The sequence below is a fragment of the Python bivittatus genome, unplaced genomic scaffold (genome assembly GCF_059951505.1).
Source record: "Python bivittatus isolate LINGU-HERP-01145 unplaced genomic scaffold, Pbiv_v1 ctg000020_np1212, whole genome shotgun sequence".
NCBI classification, from domain to species: domain Eukaryota; kingdom Metazoa; phylum Chordata; class Lepidosauria; order Squamata; family Pythonidae; genus Python; species Python bivittatus.
Window position 1 is genome coordinate 97,450,099 of NW_028277030.1, and position 18,204 is coordinate 97,468,302.

At 38.3% G+C, this 18,204-nt stretch overlaps 1 protein-coding gene across 4 annotated transcripts; it reads right to left on the reverse strand.

Annotated features, from left to right (window-relative positions):
* Window positions 1–830: 830 nt before the first annotated feature.
* Window positions 831–17,873, reverse strand: TSLIG3A (tRNA splicing ligase complex subunit 3A). Of its 4 annotated transcripts, none has more exons than XM_088144892.1 (9): window positions 17,778–17,873; window positions 17,325–17,429; window positions 12,985–13,133; window positions 11,999–12,133; window positions 10,742–10,926; window positions 9,324–9,404; window positions 6,468–6,584; window positions 3,626–3,793; window positions 831–2,597 (listed from the first exon to the last, which is right to left on the reverse strand). In XM_088144892.1, the coding sequence occupies exons 2-9, from the start codon at window positions 17,375–17,377 to the stop codon at window positions 1,812–1,814; spliced, it is 1,674 nt and encodes a 557-aa protein (XP_088001018.1). In that variant the 5' UTR covers window positions 17,378–17,429; window positions 17,778–17,873; the 3' UTR covers window positions 831–1,811. The 4 variants fall into 4 exon arrangements, with proteins under 4 accessions (XP_088001018.1, XP_088001027.1, XP_088001034.1 ...); XM_088144901.1 differs by having other exon boundaries at window positions 17,325–17,384; window positions 17,778–17,832; XM_088144908.1 differs by lacking the exon at window positions 17,778–17,873 and adding an exon at window positions 16,921–17,002.
* Between the last annotated feature and the right edge of the window lie 331 nt (window positions 17,874–18,204).

Sequence of the window (18,204 nt, forward strand, 5' to 3'; positions counted from 1 at the left end):
CACCTAACATGTTCATAGATCTCTAAAAACAGTCTCCTTGCCCATTTTAAGTGGTGGCAATTCTCAGCAAATCCAGCAAAGATTTCCAAGATACCAAACTACTTAAAATGTGACTTACACCATTAGCACTTTTACTTGCACAGAAGCCTCTTTTTAAAAAAAAATGTTGCCACAAAAATTTAGAGAGATGCAGCATTTTCTACATGATATGGAACACTAATCCAGTGATGAACAAGAATTTGTTATTTTTTAGTTGTGAATCAGGAGCAACACCTAGTGGAGATTTTGTGCTGCAAATATGAGAGCTTTTAGGAACTATTTTTGCTGAGCTATAAATATCTCATTTTCAGAATCCAGTGGTCAGAATTCTCAACACAGTTTTAGCATATTGACTTCAAGGTATGCATACTTGATAACTATGAAGTGGAATGAACATTGGGCTTGATGAATCAAAGAATGCAATACAAACCTGGATTAAAAATTAGTTGGTGCCTCTGTAAAGTGACCTAGTATATTTAAGAGTGGGTTAAATGAGTTTCTTCTGCCATTCCCCTGTTCTCACAACTTTCTAAATTTACTCCTGCCAGAAGAAGTAATTTAGTGTCAATGGTAAAGCAAAATCAGTTCCTGCTAGCTGAGAATGCTTCTCCTTGAGATAGCTACATTTTCTTCCCACCTCCTGTTCTGTTTACTGCAGATGGGAGAGCTCTGTTCCCCAGTCCAATTCTTTCTTAGTCTTAAAAGCTTACTTGCAATTGTAAGATGCTTCTTCAACCTCATGGTGAAGAAACTGAAACAATCTATATTTGTAATGTTAAAGACCAATAAACCAAAGGGAGAACAGATACTTTTTATTGCTCACCTTTTACAATAGCACACCTTCAGCCATTTTCTTTCACAGCTTGACAATATTTCTATATGCAAATAAACCAAAAAAAAAAAAAAAAAGGCGAGGCGCACTAATGCAACTTTTAGTGAAGAAAAATGTAACAAACTGAGCTGAAGGGCATTTCATCTTGAGTTAAATAACAAAATGAAACCATTCTGCATTTCAGGATGAGTGGTTTTAATTCGTGCATAAAACTGGTTTCAGATTGCCATTACTGCTAGCTAGTTTCAAGTAAAAGTTAGGTTGGTCAGGGGGTCCACTCTTTTGTGATGGATGAGAGCAAGTTGGGATTATGGGGAAGCATGGGGCTACTTCTAGTCTCTCTTTACAACTTAGCTTGACTAAATATGATTTTGCATGGTATGAGAGTGTTGGGACATTTGATTTGACATGTGTTTTCAGTCAGAGCAATTAGGCTACTTGAACCAGTTACCAGCAGTAGAGCTCATATAATAGACCTAGCAAAATAGGCTGCAATTCTTTGCATAGTTAAAATGCATAAATTCATCTGACTTAATTGGACTTATGCACAGCTAACTACACATATGCGCAGCGTTAAGTATAGATCTGAAGTCGGCAATCCAATATGGCATATAAATGGGAGAAGGTTTTACATGGGAAAAACAAGCCCATGTACAAATACAGCCATATTGGTTTTCATATTACATGTATGAACACACATGCATTCTGAATCTCTAGTTTCCTTTAAGATATAGAATCTCAACTGCTGTATTAAAGTTCTGTGTCCTGGAGAAGAAAACTGCATTTAGATTTGGGCAGTGTATTTATCCATATTTTCACATATGCTCAAAAGCACAGTTTGAAAAGGTCACCCTGACATGTTGACTGATACTAATTCAAAAAGAAAAAATAAGCAGACTACTATTACATGAGCTCTGCCAATTGAGAAATTTTTGTAGCCTCAACTTGTGAAGTGTCTTCCTTGTCCAAATCCAGATTGATTGTACTGGTATCCCCCTTGCTGGAAATGCTGCTCAAATTGCCCCCCCTGATTAACATTCTGTGCACCTCTTCCTCCCCAGCCACCTCCTTGCCCACCACGGCTGCCACGGCCTCCACGGCCACCTCGCCCTCCTCCACGACCTCCACCTCGATCACTGGAGTGCCCGTCTTGGTATCTGTTGTCTTGTTGATAGGTGCCACTCCCACCTTGATATCCACTTCCTGAATATGATGATTGGTAACCACCATAACCACCTCCTTGGTAGCCACCTCCACTGCCACCGCCATGGTAACCACCAGTTTGAAATCCTGAATCTCTGTAATTACTATCCCTATAGACATCTTGATAGCCACTTCCTCCACCATCGGTCCAGCCACCTTGAGGTTTGCCTCCTCTTCCTCCCCCTCTGCCACCATGGTCATAGCCACCACGTCCACGCCCTCCTCGTTCATGACCCCCGTGTTCATGACTTCCTCGACTTCCATATGATGAGTCATACCCCCCTCGACTTCCTCTTTCATAACTTCCTTGGTCATATCCTCCTCGGCCTCCTCGGTCATGACTCCCTTGTTCATAGCCTCCACGTCCTCCATATGATGATTCATAGCCACCTCTTCCACCTCTGCCTCCACCACTTTGCTGTTGAGGGCCATCTTGCCTTTTCTGCCATGGTGGCATCTCAGGAGGAGGTGGCTCAATTTCATTCGGTCTCCCACCTCTGTCAGGCACTCGGCCCATAAGTACCTAAAAGTGAACAAAATCAATATGGTGGAAAAGTAAATGCAAAAGTTTGACAGTATATTATTTTCTTTAAAAAAAAACTTATATAAATTTGAGTCCATATTAGGAAAAAAAACCCCAAAAGTTGCAATGCGAACACATATTGATGATTTAGCAGGAGAAAAGGAGCTTCTGAAGATAAAAATTGTAAGCATTTATAGATGTGTAAAGTGTTCTGAAACCAGACTATTCCATGCATAGACCAACCAGTTGGGTATACCATGCTTCAATTAAAGTGCAGCATGATAAAGAGGAGACAAGGGGAAGGACACACTGGGAATATCATCAGGTATGTTGAGATACAGGCATGCAGAAGAGGAGGGGAGAGACAGGTGAGACACACCAGCCTTGCCCTGCTCACCCTATAAGCCCCCGGTAAGATCCTTCCAGATTTTGTCTTGGCTGAAAACCAAAACATTCCAATTTTTGTTTGGCTAGATTGTGACTCTCTTCAAGCAATCTGATCAAACTGTCAAGCCATAATGTGGGGGGTGGGGTTGCAGGGAACAAAACACATTTTCTGCCTTGTGCCCACCCCATATAATAGTTTATATTAACATTTAAGGAAGTAAGTGATCAGCTTTTGGGACATTTAGGATTTATAGAATAATATTACCATAATCACAATCATGGATTTATAGGGCTGCCCAGCTTGAACAGTGTGATTCTATTATACAAAGCTTCAAGTCTAAAACTCTAAATAATATTAAATGATATGTTTTCATCTCAAAAGGAAAAACAGCATTAAACTGATCAATATAGCACAAATATAGACTGGGCTATGTATACAGCTTCCAGAGGTATCAACTAAATGAGGGAGGGGAGGGGAAATTATTTTGCCAAAAGGAACTGGGAACTATGAAAGGGAGGAAAGCTCTATGTGCATGTATGCAGAGAAAGCAATGATATTTTACACAAGTACATTCTTTTCCAATGAAATTCCTTAACAAAATCTTACAAATTAAAAATCATCATCTGAACAACATAGATACCTTATTAATGGCACATGCAGTCTTTTCTCTGATAGAACCACTGCTAGTCCTCATTATCTTTGATAAATCTTGCCGAGCTGCCAAGAGGTGTGCAACAGATATAGCACATTTAGGAGATAAGATGGCACGTTTTGGCTGATAGACTTTAGCCAATTTTTCCGTTTGGCTCTATTACACACAGAGAGAAGAGATGAAAGGAGTCAACAATATGAAACATACAGCTAAACAATTATTAAGCATTTAGGCATATGCTCAAACAACATGTGAAAATTCTTATAACAATAGCTGTATTTACTTATGAAGTAGTATATAATGGGACAATAATCTTTCTGGCTACATTGGGTTACCTGATGCTGGAACCTTCCCTATTTCTTATTTCACCAACCACACTTAGTAGTGTTTTGTTATATATTATGTGGGCAGTCTAAACAATAATATGTAGCTATACATTGTCTAACACAGTCTTCTGCTGCCTGGGGCTTTCAGATGTGTTGAACTAGAATTCTACCAAACCCAGGGACAATTAACACATCTGGGTGGCATTCAATTAGGGAAGGCTAATGTAGGCCTTACCCTACCCCCCTGCCGGGACATTCTATGTACAAGTATTTAAGTATCTCCTTCCAATATATTTTAAAATCTGAACTGAAGGTTGTGTCCCGATAGAGCAATTTTAAACTTGGAATATAATTCCCCCCACTTTTGTCAATAACCCTTGACAGCTGCCTTAGTTTAAAATCTTATTTCCATGACAACCATTAGTCCCTATATCCTGCCTTTAGTGAAGGTGCAATCGCTGAAAGCTATGAAAAATCTATCTTGCAAAAATCTATCCTGCAAATAAGGAAGCATAAGATTCTGAAGATATAAACCTAAATATTTTTTGTCCCTTCTCCTCCAACTTTCCATATTTTATATCCTATTTAACACTAGCTGCTTGATCTCTCAGTTCCTGATCTATGTCTACGTCGAACATTCAAAGAACATGTCACATGATACAGACTTTATTTTCTAAGCTTACTGTCAGTAGTGAGTGTGAGCAGGAAAAGATCAGGGATAGAAAGAGGGTTGTTACAAACAATTAGTACTTTTACTCCAGCATTGTGTCCTCTGGTGGTTAAGGGCTTTGGGAGGCCATTTATAGAAGTGCTTCTGAGCACAAGGCCTGAGGTTGAATCTATAGCACATCAAGAATTATTTTATGATGAATACATAGTTCTTCCCCCAGAATACGAACTTCAGGAGAAAGAGTTCTACAATGAATGTGATATAAGCTGAAGAAAGAGAAGTTACAAATCAGACAGTAAAAGGGAACAGCCATACCTCAACAATATGCAAGAGCTCCCAGGCTCAAACTCTTGAATTCTATAGGTAGGACTAGGAAAGGACCCTAACAGAAAACTAATGTCAGTTTCAGCAAGCCTTTTTCAATTTGGTGCCTTCCAGATATATTAGAAAGGAGTGGGGGGGTGGGAAGGTTGAGGGTAGCCCAAAACACCCCCATCCCAAACATCCAGACATTCCTCCCTCCTACTGCTTTCTGAGCCTCCCTGCATCTCTCCCCTTCTCTACCCCTGTGCTTGGCTCTTCTGCCACCCCAAATGCTGCCTTTCCCTCAACATCTGCCTGATCCTTCCCAGGACATTTGCTCTCTTTACTGCCTTGCCACAGTTCTGCTGTTTTTCCAGCCTACCCACCATTTTCCTACAGCCCCACAAGGTGCCTTGCCTAACATTTCAGCCCTTGCTCATTCAGCTGCAGATTCTCCACCCCTTCCAAAAACATTGCAGCATTTTCTTTTTGTAGAAGGACCTATGAACAGGAACTGTTTGCAAGCCTCCTCTACAATGACAACAGAACACTGTGCCTTCTGGGAAAAGACAACATGATTGATTCTTTATTTTTTTTAAAAAAGCAGTATGTGTTCTTTCTATTTGCAATGCTACAGAGAACATTTACATTTGAACAAAGAAAAGCGGTGTTAAAATACTGTATGTCAATATCAATCCTCTGTAATCAGGGAATTAAGAAGCCAAGCCTCCAGCTGGCACAATTAACTGTTATATGCAAATTGCAGATTGTAATGAGCTAAATGGATTTTTCCACTTATCCCTGGAACTAATACACTAAGGTTGTTTACATTTATTTCCAAGTTATATCAAAAGAGTAACTAAATGCCTGCATTTATGGAGCCAAATGACACCATGTGCACGTAAGAGAAAATATCAAGCAACCGGTAGAATAGGACAGTTACTTTACGAAGTCACGGCTTTCAGGAATTGTTCCATATTATTGCTTGCATGAATTCCAAAATCCTTTCTCAAAATCCTTTTCAAAACATTCATACCTAATTCCACCATCCAGCTGATAATTCCTTTAGTGTGCTGAGCAAATGTAAATATCCATTATGTATTCATGTCAGGGATAAACGGAAAAATCAAGAGAAGTTACACTTGCATGAGGTCTTCTAAATTATTTTCTAAGCATGCACAGCCCTATAGTGCATGCTTATACAATTTGCAGTGGTATAATATCATTTTTACAAAGCCTCAGTGTGGTTATTCTCAAGATGCAACCAAAGGAGAATAAAGTATATTCAGTGGCCACAAAATGTTGACTCCATGGAGGCAGGTGATGGAAATAATAAAATGAAATAATTGGAGGACTCTACTCTGTAACATTTGTTAAATTCACACTTTATTATTAGTGCCAGACAAAAAGACTGATGTTTATAAAAAAGATTAGCTAATTCACCACCCATTAATTACAAAAGACAGTTGTCTAACTACAGACAACTAATGCTCTTTCAAAAAACAGTTTGACTACAGAAAGCAAACTATACCTTTGCTCGATCTGACCAGCCAAATGACTGCACAGTTACATCCAGACGTTTCACTAACAATTTTCTTCGAACCTCATATTCATTGGCTATGGCTTGATTAATAGCTTCAATTTTTTCCTGAAATGAAAATTCACACATATGCTGAAATCTTAAAAAAACAAAACTCCACATTACAGGATTCAGTTCAAATAATACCTCAAAGAAATACATTGGATCACTCAGGCAAAAGTGTCAAATGAGCTTATCCCCAGTTCTAACTAAAATTCCCTATTTTGCATATAGGAGGAACTGTGGTTCAGTGATGATTATAATAGGGCTATTAAAACCATGGTTTGATCCTATGTAAGATCCTGATTAGCAAACTAACATTAAACTGCAGCTTAGAAGCCAGGATTCAAAGTCTGGTTGGTGTACAAGAAGACAACTAGGAAAGCTGGAATGGGAAGAGAACATGGCTCCAACACTCAACCAAGCTTAAGAAACAATGTGTCTTTGGAAGTAGCTTTTAGTGAAACAGATTCTCTCTCTCTCCCTCTCTGTTACAATTCATGTTTTTCTTTGATAGGCAATGAACAGAATAAGACTCACATAGCAATAAAGATACCAGAGAACCCTGCTCTGTTCCAAAATCTGACAAAGATCGGTATTATTTTTCTAACCACTGTTTTCTTTCAACAGTTAGCTTGTTTGTAATGTGTCTCCCAGACAGAAAAAAATGTAAGAATCATTTTAATAATAATGCACCTTATAAAAAAATATCAAGAGCATAATAGTGCCCTGAACTGAATTCAGTCTGACATCTAATTCAATCTATTATTATATGAAAAATGCAAAGATTACTGATCCTCTTGAGAAATAGAATGCCACATTCATTAGTACTATGACTGCAGTGAAAAGCTGGAACTTGTGTTTTCTAATGAAAAAAAGAAACAATATTAGAAAAATATTAAAGAGGCAGTTGAACTGCTCACTGAAAATCAGCAGGGTAAAAACAGCCACACTAGAACGCCTCTGTGTACCTTTTCTACTTATTAATTTAAATATGTCTTGCTTCTCAACACTGCTAAACCTTCCCTACTTAAACTGCAATGTCATGGCATTCTGGAAAAGTGCCCAGTTGCATAACAACACAGAACTAAAAGTTTATCATTGTTAGTATCCCTTAACAATGATTTTCCAGCACATTTCAATGGCTAGATTAATACTTTCCATTAGAAACGTTCTATCTGCTTTATACTTGCATTTTCAATGCTGCTTCTTTTGAGGCAACATTAAATAAATCTGATTATGAAGTTATACTGTAAAATTTTGTTTTTGATCAATTTATGTAGCTGCCCTACTCAGCATATGACTTACGACAACATACATCATCAATAAACAGTAAGAAGTCGGTAAGAACCACATAACAAAAACGAAGTATAAAAACACAATCGAAAACAACATACAGACACATGAGTTCTGGGGAAAAAAACTTCATCCAATGGGTCATACCACTCTCAGACCCAACGCATAAAAAAAAATAGGTGCTCTGTGCCTACCAAAAAGGCAGGCAGGGTTGGGGCCAACCAAATCTCAGGAAAGATGCTGTTCCAAAGGGTGGGAGCAACCACAGAGAAGGCATGTTTCCGGGGTCCCACCAGATAACATTGCCTAAGCAATAGGACCCAAAGCACGCCAACCTTGTCAGATCTTTCTGGATAGGCAGACATAACTGGAGATTACAGTGCCACAGGTAACCTGACCTTGTGCCATAAAGGGCTTTATAGGTAAGAACCAGCATGTTGAATTGCCCTCCAAAGCCCACTGGTAATGAGAGCCTTTAGACAGCATTATCTTGGAACATAAAATTTCCAATTCTACTTTATTCAGAGGCATTAGGAAATCATAATCATAACATGGGTACCTGTTGGATTGAATATGTTGGAGAGCAAGGAACAGATGTCCTCAAATATATTTTGTTTCACTTTCTCTATAAAATTTAGAATTATTCTTGGAGTCAGAATTCCATCTTACCTCTGCCAAAATTAGAATAGTTATATTCTGATACAGAATTTTATTTTTCTATTTTGAATGACTTGATTCATTTCCCTGAACCAACTAGATTTCCAAATGAAACACTGTTAATGTGAAGCATGTTTGTCACTTTTCCTTTTGTTTGCAAAGCATTACAATTTGAATAATTTTAAGTTTAATTTTTTAAAGTATTCTTCTTATAAAGAATATCCATAAGTATTTTCAGGAAATCAATTCTGATGTATTTTATAATTTCAACTTTTATAGCCATCCATGTGTACATGATTCTGGGCAGCTAACAAGGATTAAAACAACAGAACAGTTAAATAAAATCCCAATGGCCATACTGGGGGGGAAATCCAGACAATTCCATAACATTTAGTACATGCTCACTAGTTGGTATCCCAACCCCCCTAGCTTAGTGGCTATGGAATACTGACAGTCACATGACTGGATTTTCAATTTTCGAAAAAACATACACATGCTTTCTGTTGTTTTAATATAGATCAATTACAATATTAAAAGCTGTAATTGTAAAAGTCGCAAACACTAAAAGGGAGCCAGTTTGGTCTTGTGGTTAAGGCACCAGGCTAGAGACCAGGAGACTGAGAGTTCTAGTCCTGCCTTAGGCATGAAAGTCGGCTGGGTGACCTTGGGCCAGACACTCTGTCAGCCCAGCTCACCTCACAGGGTTGTTGTTGTGGGGAAAATAGAAGGAAGGAGTATTAGGTATGTTTGCTGCCTTATATATAAAAATAAGAAAGGCGGGATAAACAATCTTAAAAAAAAAGTGCCAATGAAAAGAATTAGTACCAGTAGTGAGTTTTATAGGCAAATCCTTACCCAATGGACTGGACCCAATGGTTTCGACAATAAAGGTTTTCCTACATGATTTGAAGGAACCTTTGCTAATGTTTCTTTTAACTGTAACAAAATAAACTGTATTAGTATATCATATAGACAAAAAAGCCAAAACCTACAGATACGCAAACTTCTGTTTCCAATGTATGTATAATCAACATAATACAGGACAAGATCTGCTCAAGGACAGGACTTGTATCTCATCCTTTCAACCCCATTTGCTCTTCCAACAATTGTTCCAGATTATCACCCAATCGTCCAGAACATATTTTGAGAGGAATGATGGGCTACAGGAGCAGAGGAGGAACTGCCCCCTCTCATTCTACTTACAAATGGAACTGCTATTTTTAAGAATTCCATGTTACGTTATATTTTTTTACACCAACTGTATGGTATAATACAGGAATTGTCTTGGTAAAAGAAAAGGTATCTACTGCAACGTTTTCATAAATAAATTAAAACATATTCAAATAAAAATAAAATAAAAAGGAATCATATAAAATCCATAGCATGGCAATACTCTTATTATGCTAACACATCATGCAACAAAATATTCAAATTTAAGAAAGAAGTATAGAAATGAGAAAAAGTTTTAAAAGGACAGATCTAAATAATGGCTGGATTTTACCTACAGTATTCAAAAATGGGTGAATAGCTTCTTTATTCCAGGGATCCTAAGTACAATATGAAATCTGCATGGCATCTAACAGAGCCTAACATAATTGTTTACTACCTCTTTTCATTTTCTATTATAAAACTAATGTTAAGATGGCAGCTATTGCACTCTCTCACATAGATTAATACCAAACTGGATGATTCTGGAGAACTCAATTTTTGTACCATTATGGTTGGCATTATAAAGGTAAGGCTATCCTATGGGTTTTGGAAGTTATAGAGGGACCAAGCATGTAATTGCTTTTTATACATCAATAACATATCTTAAAATCCTCAGAAAAATCCCAGTTCAGGACCATTCATTATTTAAAGCAATTCTGGAGAAAAAAAATATGGGAGACCCCTGTATTAGCTCACCAAGAAATAAATGATTGAATGTCTTAAAACTAAGAAGTTTTCCTTCTCAAATTGTTATGTTAGTGGTAATTATGTTGGTGAAATAACAGTTTATTCATAAAAACACCACCTTCTAGAAACCAAATGGGGCATACAGGGGGATAATCTCTAAAGGCTCTTTTTTGATAGCCTTGCCAGCTAAAATAAGCCAACTAAAGTAGTTAGAGAAAGATGATCTTTTTGGTAGTGTTGGTATAGTTGTTATAGCTATTCCCATTCCCAAGAAGGCTTACTTCTGCCTATTTTAATTATCTTTCCAGAATAACTTGCCACAGTAATCACTACTTATGTACAAGAAAGTTACTGTACATTCACCCTTTAGTTCTTACCTTTTTTTCTATTCCACTGAAGAACTGGAACATTGTTATGTTGGCTGGAGGCTTTGACATGCCTAAAGCAATACATATGCCTTTTAATTCCTGAAATACTTCACTACCAGTACCTTCCTGAGCTTTTTTGGGGGGAGCATTCACATACAGCATTCTAGCAGCTTCTAATTCTGAGATGAGGTATGCTGAAAGATGAAAAGTTACCATTCAGTACAGCAAAGATCATTTTTAAAAGTCTAAGAAAAGGAGTATTTATTTTAAGCCAAGAATATACAGGGACATAATTTTACACACTACAACGTTAGAAACAATTGAATAAGAAAACAGGCTCAAACAGGATGACCTAAAGACAAATCAATAGCCAATAACAGTTCTGCTAGGGACCAGAGAAAAAATAATTATTGAGTCAGAACATGGTATTATTCATAGAACATGAAGGGAAATTAAACAAGGTGCACATCAGATAGCTAGAATAGAAACTGATTGTTCATGCAGCTTTCATAAACCAACCCATAAAAATTTGCATTCAAGAACAGTTTATAATCTAAACCACCATTAAGATAAATAAAGATCAACAGCTTTACAGAGAAGCCTTTTGTTTCATAGCATCACCTGTGAATTTCTTTTAACTGTCAAAGCAGATCATCTTGCCAGCAAATTTTATTCCTAACAAGCAAGGAAAAATGTGCTTATTTTGATTTTGATTAAACAACCAATACTATGGTTACATTCGGTACAATGATTAGATAGAAATTCTACTTTAGAATTCTGATTTACTTGGGACACAGCAGAGTGCTACTCAAATATTCCTGCTTGATTCATCCTATGAATAATAGAAGCTAACAATTCAGGATAGCTTAGTCCATGATCTTAGTGTTAAATTATTTCTTTTCTAATGAAGTATAAATCTAAGTTCACACATAATATGAACAACAAAACATTGATGAAAATGTCCTGTGTGTACGGACCAAAACAATCAAGCTCAATTAACAAATAGCACAAGCAGTACATTGCCCATTCCTAATTAAACTAAAATTCAAAAATTTCAATTTACCATTCCATGGGTGCATAACCAACAGGACTTGAAACCGGTGCTTCACCATATCCGATTTCAGTCTCTGTCCAATTACCATGAATCCCTTCCTGTAATTCTAAAAATCAAAAGTGGCTTAATGGCACCACCACTTGTACAGTACTACTGCTAACTACATAATTCTTTTATTTTTTTGTTGTTTTCTGAAGTTTCCTTTAACTTACTGAGGAGCAGGAGGCAGTTTTTTTGATTGAGAAGGCGCTTGGTGACGTCTCCTGATGTTAGTGTTGTATAGGGACAGTTCATTTCACCTAGTAACCCACTAATTTCAAGTTGGAACTCATCTGCTTCGCTTGGACCTTAAGACATAGATTTTTTCAGTTACAAAGGCTCAATTATTAAATGTCCAAACAGTTTAAAATTATGTAAGATAAAACATTTTGGAGAAACAAATACAGATAGTCCTCGACTTAAGACCACAATAGGGACCAGAAAATTCATCGCTGAGTGGTGTGATTGTTAAGCAAGGCATCACGTGACCACACCCAATTTTATGACATTTTTTGCAGTGGTTGTTAAGCAAATCATTATGGTTGTTAAGCGAATCACGTGGTTGTTAAGTGAATCACGATTCCCCATTGATTTTGCTTGTCAGAAGCTGGCTGGGAAGGTCGCAAATGGAGATCACGTGACCCCAGTATGCTGCAACTGTCATAAATACATGCCGGTTGCCAAGCACCCAAATTTGGATCGTGGGGCCACACAGATGCTGTGATGGTCATAAGTGTGAGGACTGGTCATAAGTCACCTTTTCCAGCACCACTGTAACTTTGAACGGTCACTAAACGAATGGTTGTAAGTCAAGGACTACCTGTAGTTAATTAATGAAGTTTAAATTGCATTACTTTTCTTGAAAACACAAATAATAAAGTTTTCCAATAAAATTAAAAATGAGAATACATTGAGAACAATGAGAGAAAATAAATTATTCAATAGTAAACTAACCTTTTCTTGGTCATTCTTAATAAATATATGCATATATACTTTAATATAGGTATTTTTATCAGCTGCAGTTGCTCAATAAATAGTTATTTTATCATAAAGATATGAAAAACCGTTACATCAATACTGGAAGGAGATGCATGATAAATGTCAAGATTAGCAAGAATGACATAACTGTATAAATGATGCTGCAATCCTGATTACTCACTGTTAGTTGCTTGTACATTTTCCTCTAATTTGCAAAACAGTCTTAACTCTGAAACCAACCAAGCACAGAGCTTGGTATATTCAGGGGAATTGGCTCCACCAGAAGATGCCAGGGTCAGAGCTCCATCTTCTAACAATGGACCTTTGTAACTGATAAACAAAACAAAGCAATAGAACATAAATATGTGATATCTCAAATTCCTTATACAATGTACAGGTTACTCAATTTATGTGTATATATAATAACAGAAATTACAATACAGGTAATCCTTGGATTATGCCAGCAATTGGGACTGGGATTGCAGTCACTAAGCGATGTGGTCATAAAGTGCGTCACACTATAGAAATCCCAGCAGTCACAGTTGCTGTCGTAACCCCAGGATGCAAAGGTTGTTAAGCAGGAAGAGGCAGGAGTCGTGGGTAAGGAGCATGGGGGCTGCAGCAGCCATGGAGGGGTGCCGCAGGCAGGGGCTAGTTCAGTGATGGTGAACATTTAGGGCCTGGCATGTCAAAAATTCAGAAAATGCCTAACTTGACTCTGCTGGCGTGTCACCCACCCCCCAAACAAAAGAGAAACAATTCTTTACATATTCATTTATTTTAAAAAATACAGTACAATCATGTGTGATGCTATGTATTATATAAAGAAATGTCAAATAATTACAAAAATGAAATACGAGTAAAACAAACTCAAGTTTCTTTGGTAACTCAAACAGGGAGGATAGTTGTTGTCAGGTGGTGGTGAATGCTGGCATGTCACCTTTGACACACATCATAGGTTTGTCATCACTGGGCTAGGTGATGGCTGTGGGCAGGCGCTGGGGAGTGTGCGCAGGCTAGCAAGGGTTGTGGGCCGGCAGGGAGGGTGCTGCAGATGCATGCTGTGGAGCACAGGGGGTACTCTCATACTCTGTGGTGGGGCTCCTCAGGTGAAAAAACAGCAGGAGCAACTTATAGGAGCAACTTGAAATCTTCCCCTGCCAGCTTACCCATTGACTTTGCTTGTGGGAAGCCCAGGGAAACTCGCAAACGGCAATCATGTGACTGCGGCTCCCTATGATGCTGTAATTGCGAGCCGGGTGCCAAGTGCCCAGATTGCAATCATAAGACCGTGGGGACGCTGTGACGGCCGCAACTTCACGGACCGGTCATAAGTCCCCCTTGTTCAGCACCATTGTAATTTTGAACAGATGCTGAACAAGTGGTCGTAAGTCAAGGACTACCTGTAACTGGAAATAATCACCACTGATTTTAAGGAAACCTCTTGCCAAATAAATGAGCTTAGAATTGAATTTTATATCTTCTTCTGCATAAGAATCAAAGTTTTATTACATGCAAATTTATTTTTTTGCTCATTTCAATGATGTTCTGCTTTTGTTCCTTTCATCCTAAAATGAATTATAGATTTCATTTTATTTTTTCATCAAAACCATATTATAAGCTCCTTGTAGCAAGGACCTGTACTATACATCAATGGAAAAAGTGCCAAATGTATGGTCAATGTTACCCTTAGAGAAAATTGGTACAAGGTATTCTATTGATGGTATACTACCTCAGTATTTAGTCCAAAAAATAGACAATTCATTCTTTAAAAATTGTTGGAAATGTATCAATCAAGTTGGATCATTTTTCATTTTTGGTGGCAATGTTGTAAAGCTCACAATTTTAGAAAATAATTTATAATAGAATGAAACAAGGTGAATTTCTCTTTTCAAGTTGCTATTAAATATTACTAAATCTTAAGCAAGGGCCTATACTTTTTATGTGCTTAAGAAATTCTGTTTCGTACGGACTCTTATGTTACACATATATAACAACAAAGATATAAGGACATAGAAAATTTATTAATGAAAATATAATTACATTTCAAGGTTGGAATTTAAGGCCATATTTGAATTGAAAATATTTTTTGTGTATCACGGCAAAAAAGATGAGCGTTCATTTTAAAATATCTCTCATCCAAATTAGTTACTGTTGTTCCTATGCATCCACAGTAATCTCTTTGCTGGATCCTAGCCCAAGTCTTTATTTCAGAGAATTATAGATTTTTAAAAATGTGTTCTTGAAATTCCAAGTCCAATTGCATGTGACAATTCTCAGTAGTTATTATAACATTATTTCCTACTTCCAGTTACAACAATGATTGAAGATTTATACTGCACAACAGATTGCCACTGGTCTTTAAAAAAAAATTGTCAGGCACTTTTTGTCTTCAGTGATCATACAACATCAGGACAAAAACTGCACTAACAGCTAGAAAAAAATAATTGCAACAAAACTAGTGTAGTGTAGTTACTTAAGTATTGGACCTGAATCAAGGGAATCCAGGTTCAAGTTTCCTCTCAACTACAGAGCTCAGAGTTTGGGAGAATCAGTCATTCTCTCAGTTTAGCCTATCTCACAAGATTGTTGCTGTGGGGATAAAGTAAAGGGAGAAGTCCATACATGCAACCTTCAGTTTCCAGAGAAAAGGAGTAATAGAAATCCTATAAAACATCACTCAGATAGTGATGTTGTAATATAGATGGTCTTTGTTTATTGACGATTCGTTCAGTGACTGTTCAAACTGTTATGGCACTGAACAAGTGGTACTTACGACCAGTCCTCGAAGTTCTGGTCGTCGCAGTGCCCCTGCTGTCATGTGATTGTGATCTCTGTGGTTGGCAACCAGCCCAGATTTCCAACCTTCACAGCATCCTACGGTCATGTGATTGCAATTTGCGACCTTCCCTGCTGGCTTCCCACAAGCAACGTCAATGGGGAAGCCAGCAGGAAGTTGGAAGTCACAATCAAGTGAGGTCCTCCCTTAACAATGGTAACTGGGGACTGCCGGAACTGCTGTTGCTAAATGGCGCGGTCATGTGATGTCGCGCTTTATGACTGCATTGTTTAGTGATGGAAATTCCAGTCCCAACTACCATCATTAAGCAAGGACTACCTGTATAATCAAGATATATCTAATCTGCCCATAAGGCTTCCCTCAGGTCTACTGAATAGTTATCACAGCATGCTGTGTTTTAGATTTGGAGAACTCAATTATTTCTCTGTACGTATACTCCTATTGTATTACCTGTATGAGCATTAGATTCCCACTAAAAGCCACAGGAGAGAAACAATAACTCCCACATTATTCTCTAAGAACTTTAAAAAGTTACTGCAAGATTGTTCAGCTCCTCCTATTCACTGTTGGAGGAGTCAACTAGCCTAGCCTTCCTCAATCTGACTGCTGTCTAGATGTAATTCTCATAAGCACATCTGGAAGACATTAGGCTAGGAAAGTTGATCTAGTATTTTTTGCAATAAGTTGTTCACATCAATTCGCTATCAGAAGCACTTGCAGGGGGATCAACAGTTCCAAATTGGTGCATGTGACTGAGTGACTGAAGCCCCACCCTTTTCAAGATGTATCATACACACTGCATGCACATAATAGGAGGCAGAGCTTCAATCACCTGGTCCTGTGTACCATTCTGATGCTGCAGATGCCCCTGCTCTCTATCCTGCTTATAATAATCTTCTGCCACTGTGGTGAATCTTGGGTAGACATTTGTTTACTTAGAAGTTCTAATGCATGCTTCTTCTGCACAAAAATGCACACATCACATTCTCCACAGGACTTAATTGTATCATAGATCACCATGCTACTATTTTCAATAGTCTAAGATTAAAGCTTTCAAAAATATTTGGTGTAATTTAAATTAAATATTACTAAAAAGTAGATGCTGTGATCACAAGAAACCAAAGAAGCCAACCCTACAGTTATTTCAGTTACTGAATTTTTTCTATGAAGATTTCTTAGAATACTGTAACACTAGACAGATTGAACATATCCACGCTACTCTCCCATGAGGCAAAATATTGGGCAGCAACAGCATATTCTGAGATCCTCCTCCTCCTCCACCACCATCATAAATATACTTATTTTGCCCTTCCTTACAAGGAGCTCTCAGTTGTCTTCCATCCAGATTAGTTCCATTCTACTTGACTTCAGTCACCATCAGGTATTCCAAGATCATTAACTGGAGTGAAGGGAGTGGATCTTTATATGGCGCGAATCTTATCTTGTTAAAAGCCAACTGAAGATATTTTCATTTGTCGATATCAACTGACAAGTCTCCCATTTTTTTCCCCTACATAACGGAATACACTTCAAAGAATAGTCAGCAATTAAAGTTAATTGGTTAAATAGGGGGAAAACAGACATGGGAATTTAGTGCTGGGAAAAGAGAGTATCTTCAGAAGACATTGTGATCACCCCAAGAGACAGGGAACATACTAAAAAAACTGGTTAAAAAAAAAGAGCAATAAAAAGGATCCAACTGTGTTTTTTCTCATACTTACCCGAGGTCTTCAAGTGATTCTAAAATGTCATTCTCCATGAGTTCCAACTCCATTCTGGGGCTTCAGAATGAACACAAACGGAAAATAAAAACTAAACTCTGGAGCCTGCAAATGATTTTTAAAAAATCCAGTGAGTATAACTGACCCGGAGTGGAATGAGCGTTTTCCTCCACTGTCTTCTCCTTTCCTGGATTGGGGGAGCGGGGGCGAATCTGCCTCTCCTGAACTCTAGGCACCTTCCATTACGAGAGACCCACTGAATTCCTGCCCTCCTTTCCATCCATTTGGCGACCCAAAATTAAGCCGCGACCCCAGTTCCTCACAACCTCGCTATCTATACAGTATTCAGAAACATGTCTTCCCTGTGCCCTTCCCTGCAAAGGCGCGTGGGTGGAGGGGGTCCCATCACCCCTCTCTCGGCAGCACCCCCAAACTCCCACCATCCTCACCCACCTCCTGCGCAGCTGCTACGCCGTCGACTGCTGGGTTGGCATGTCAGAGGTGGGGGAAGGGCGGGGAGAGGGAAAGGCCCCCTATGCCTGACCTCTCACCTGCCTAGGAAAGGTCGTCCAAGCAAACGCCTGGTCAAAAAGGCTGCAGTCTGCGTGTTTTAAACTTGCCGGCTTCCTTTCTTGCTTTATTAGAACGTGTCAGTTTAAGAAAATTCTGCTTTGTCTCTGAGGGTAAAAAAGGTAGGCTTCAACATGTACTAAGCATATTCTGGCAGGCATAGCGGAGGACAGCCATACAAAGAACTCCCCTCTTTCTTTTTTCTGCATCTGCGAGACCACGTTGGAAAGCGCTAGGCCTGAAAGGGAAAGAGCTGACGTAGCGGGATAAGTGACAAAAGTACTTCAGGCGGCGATCGTTCTCTTGCTGA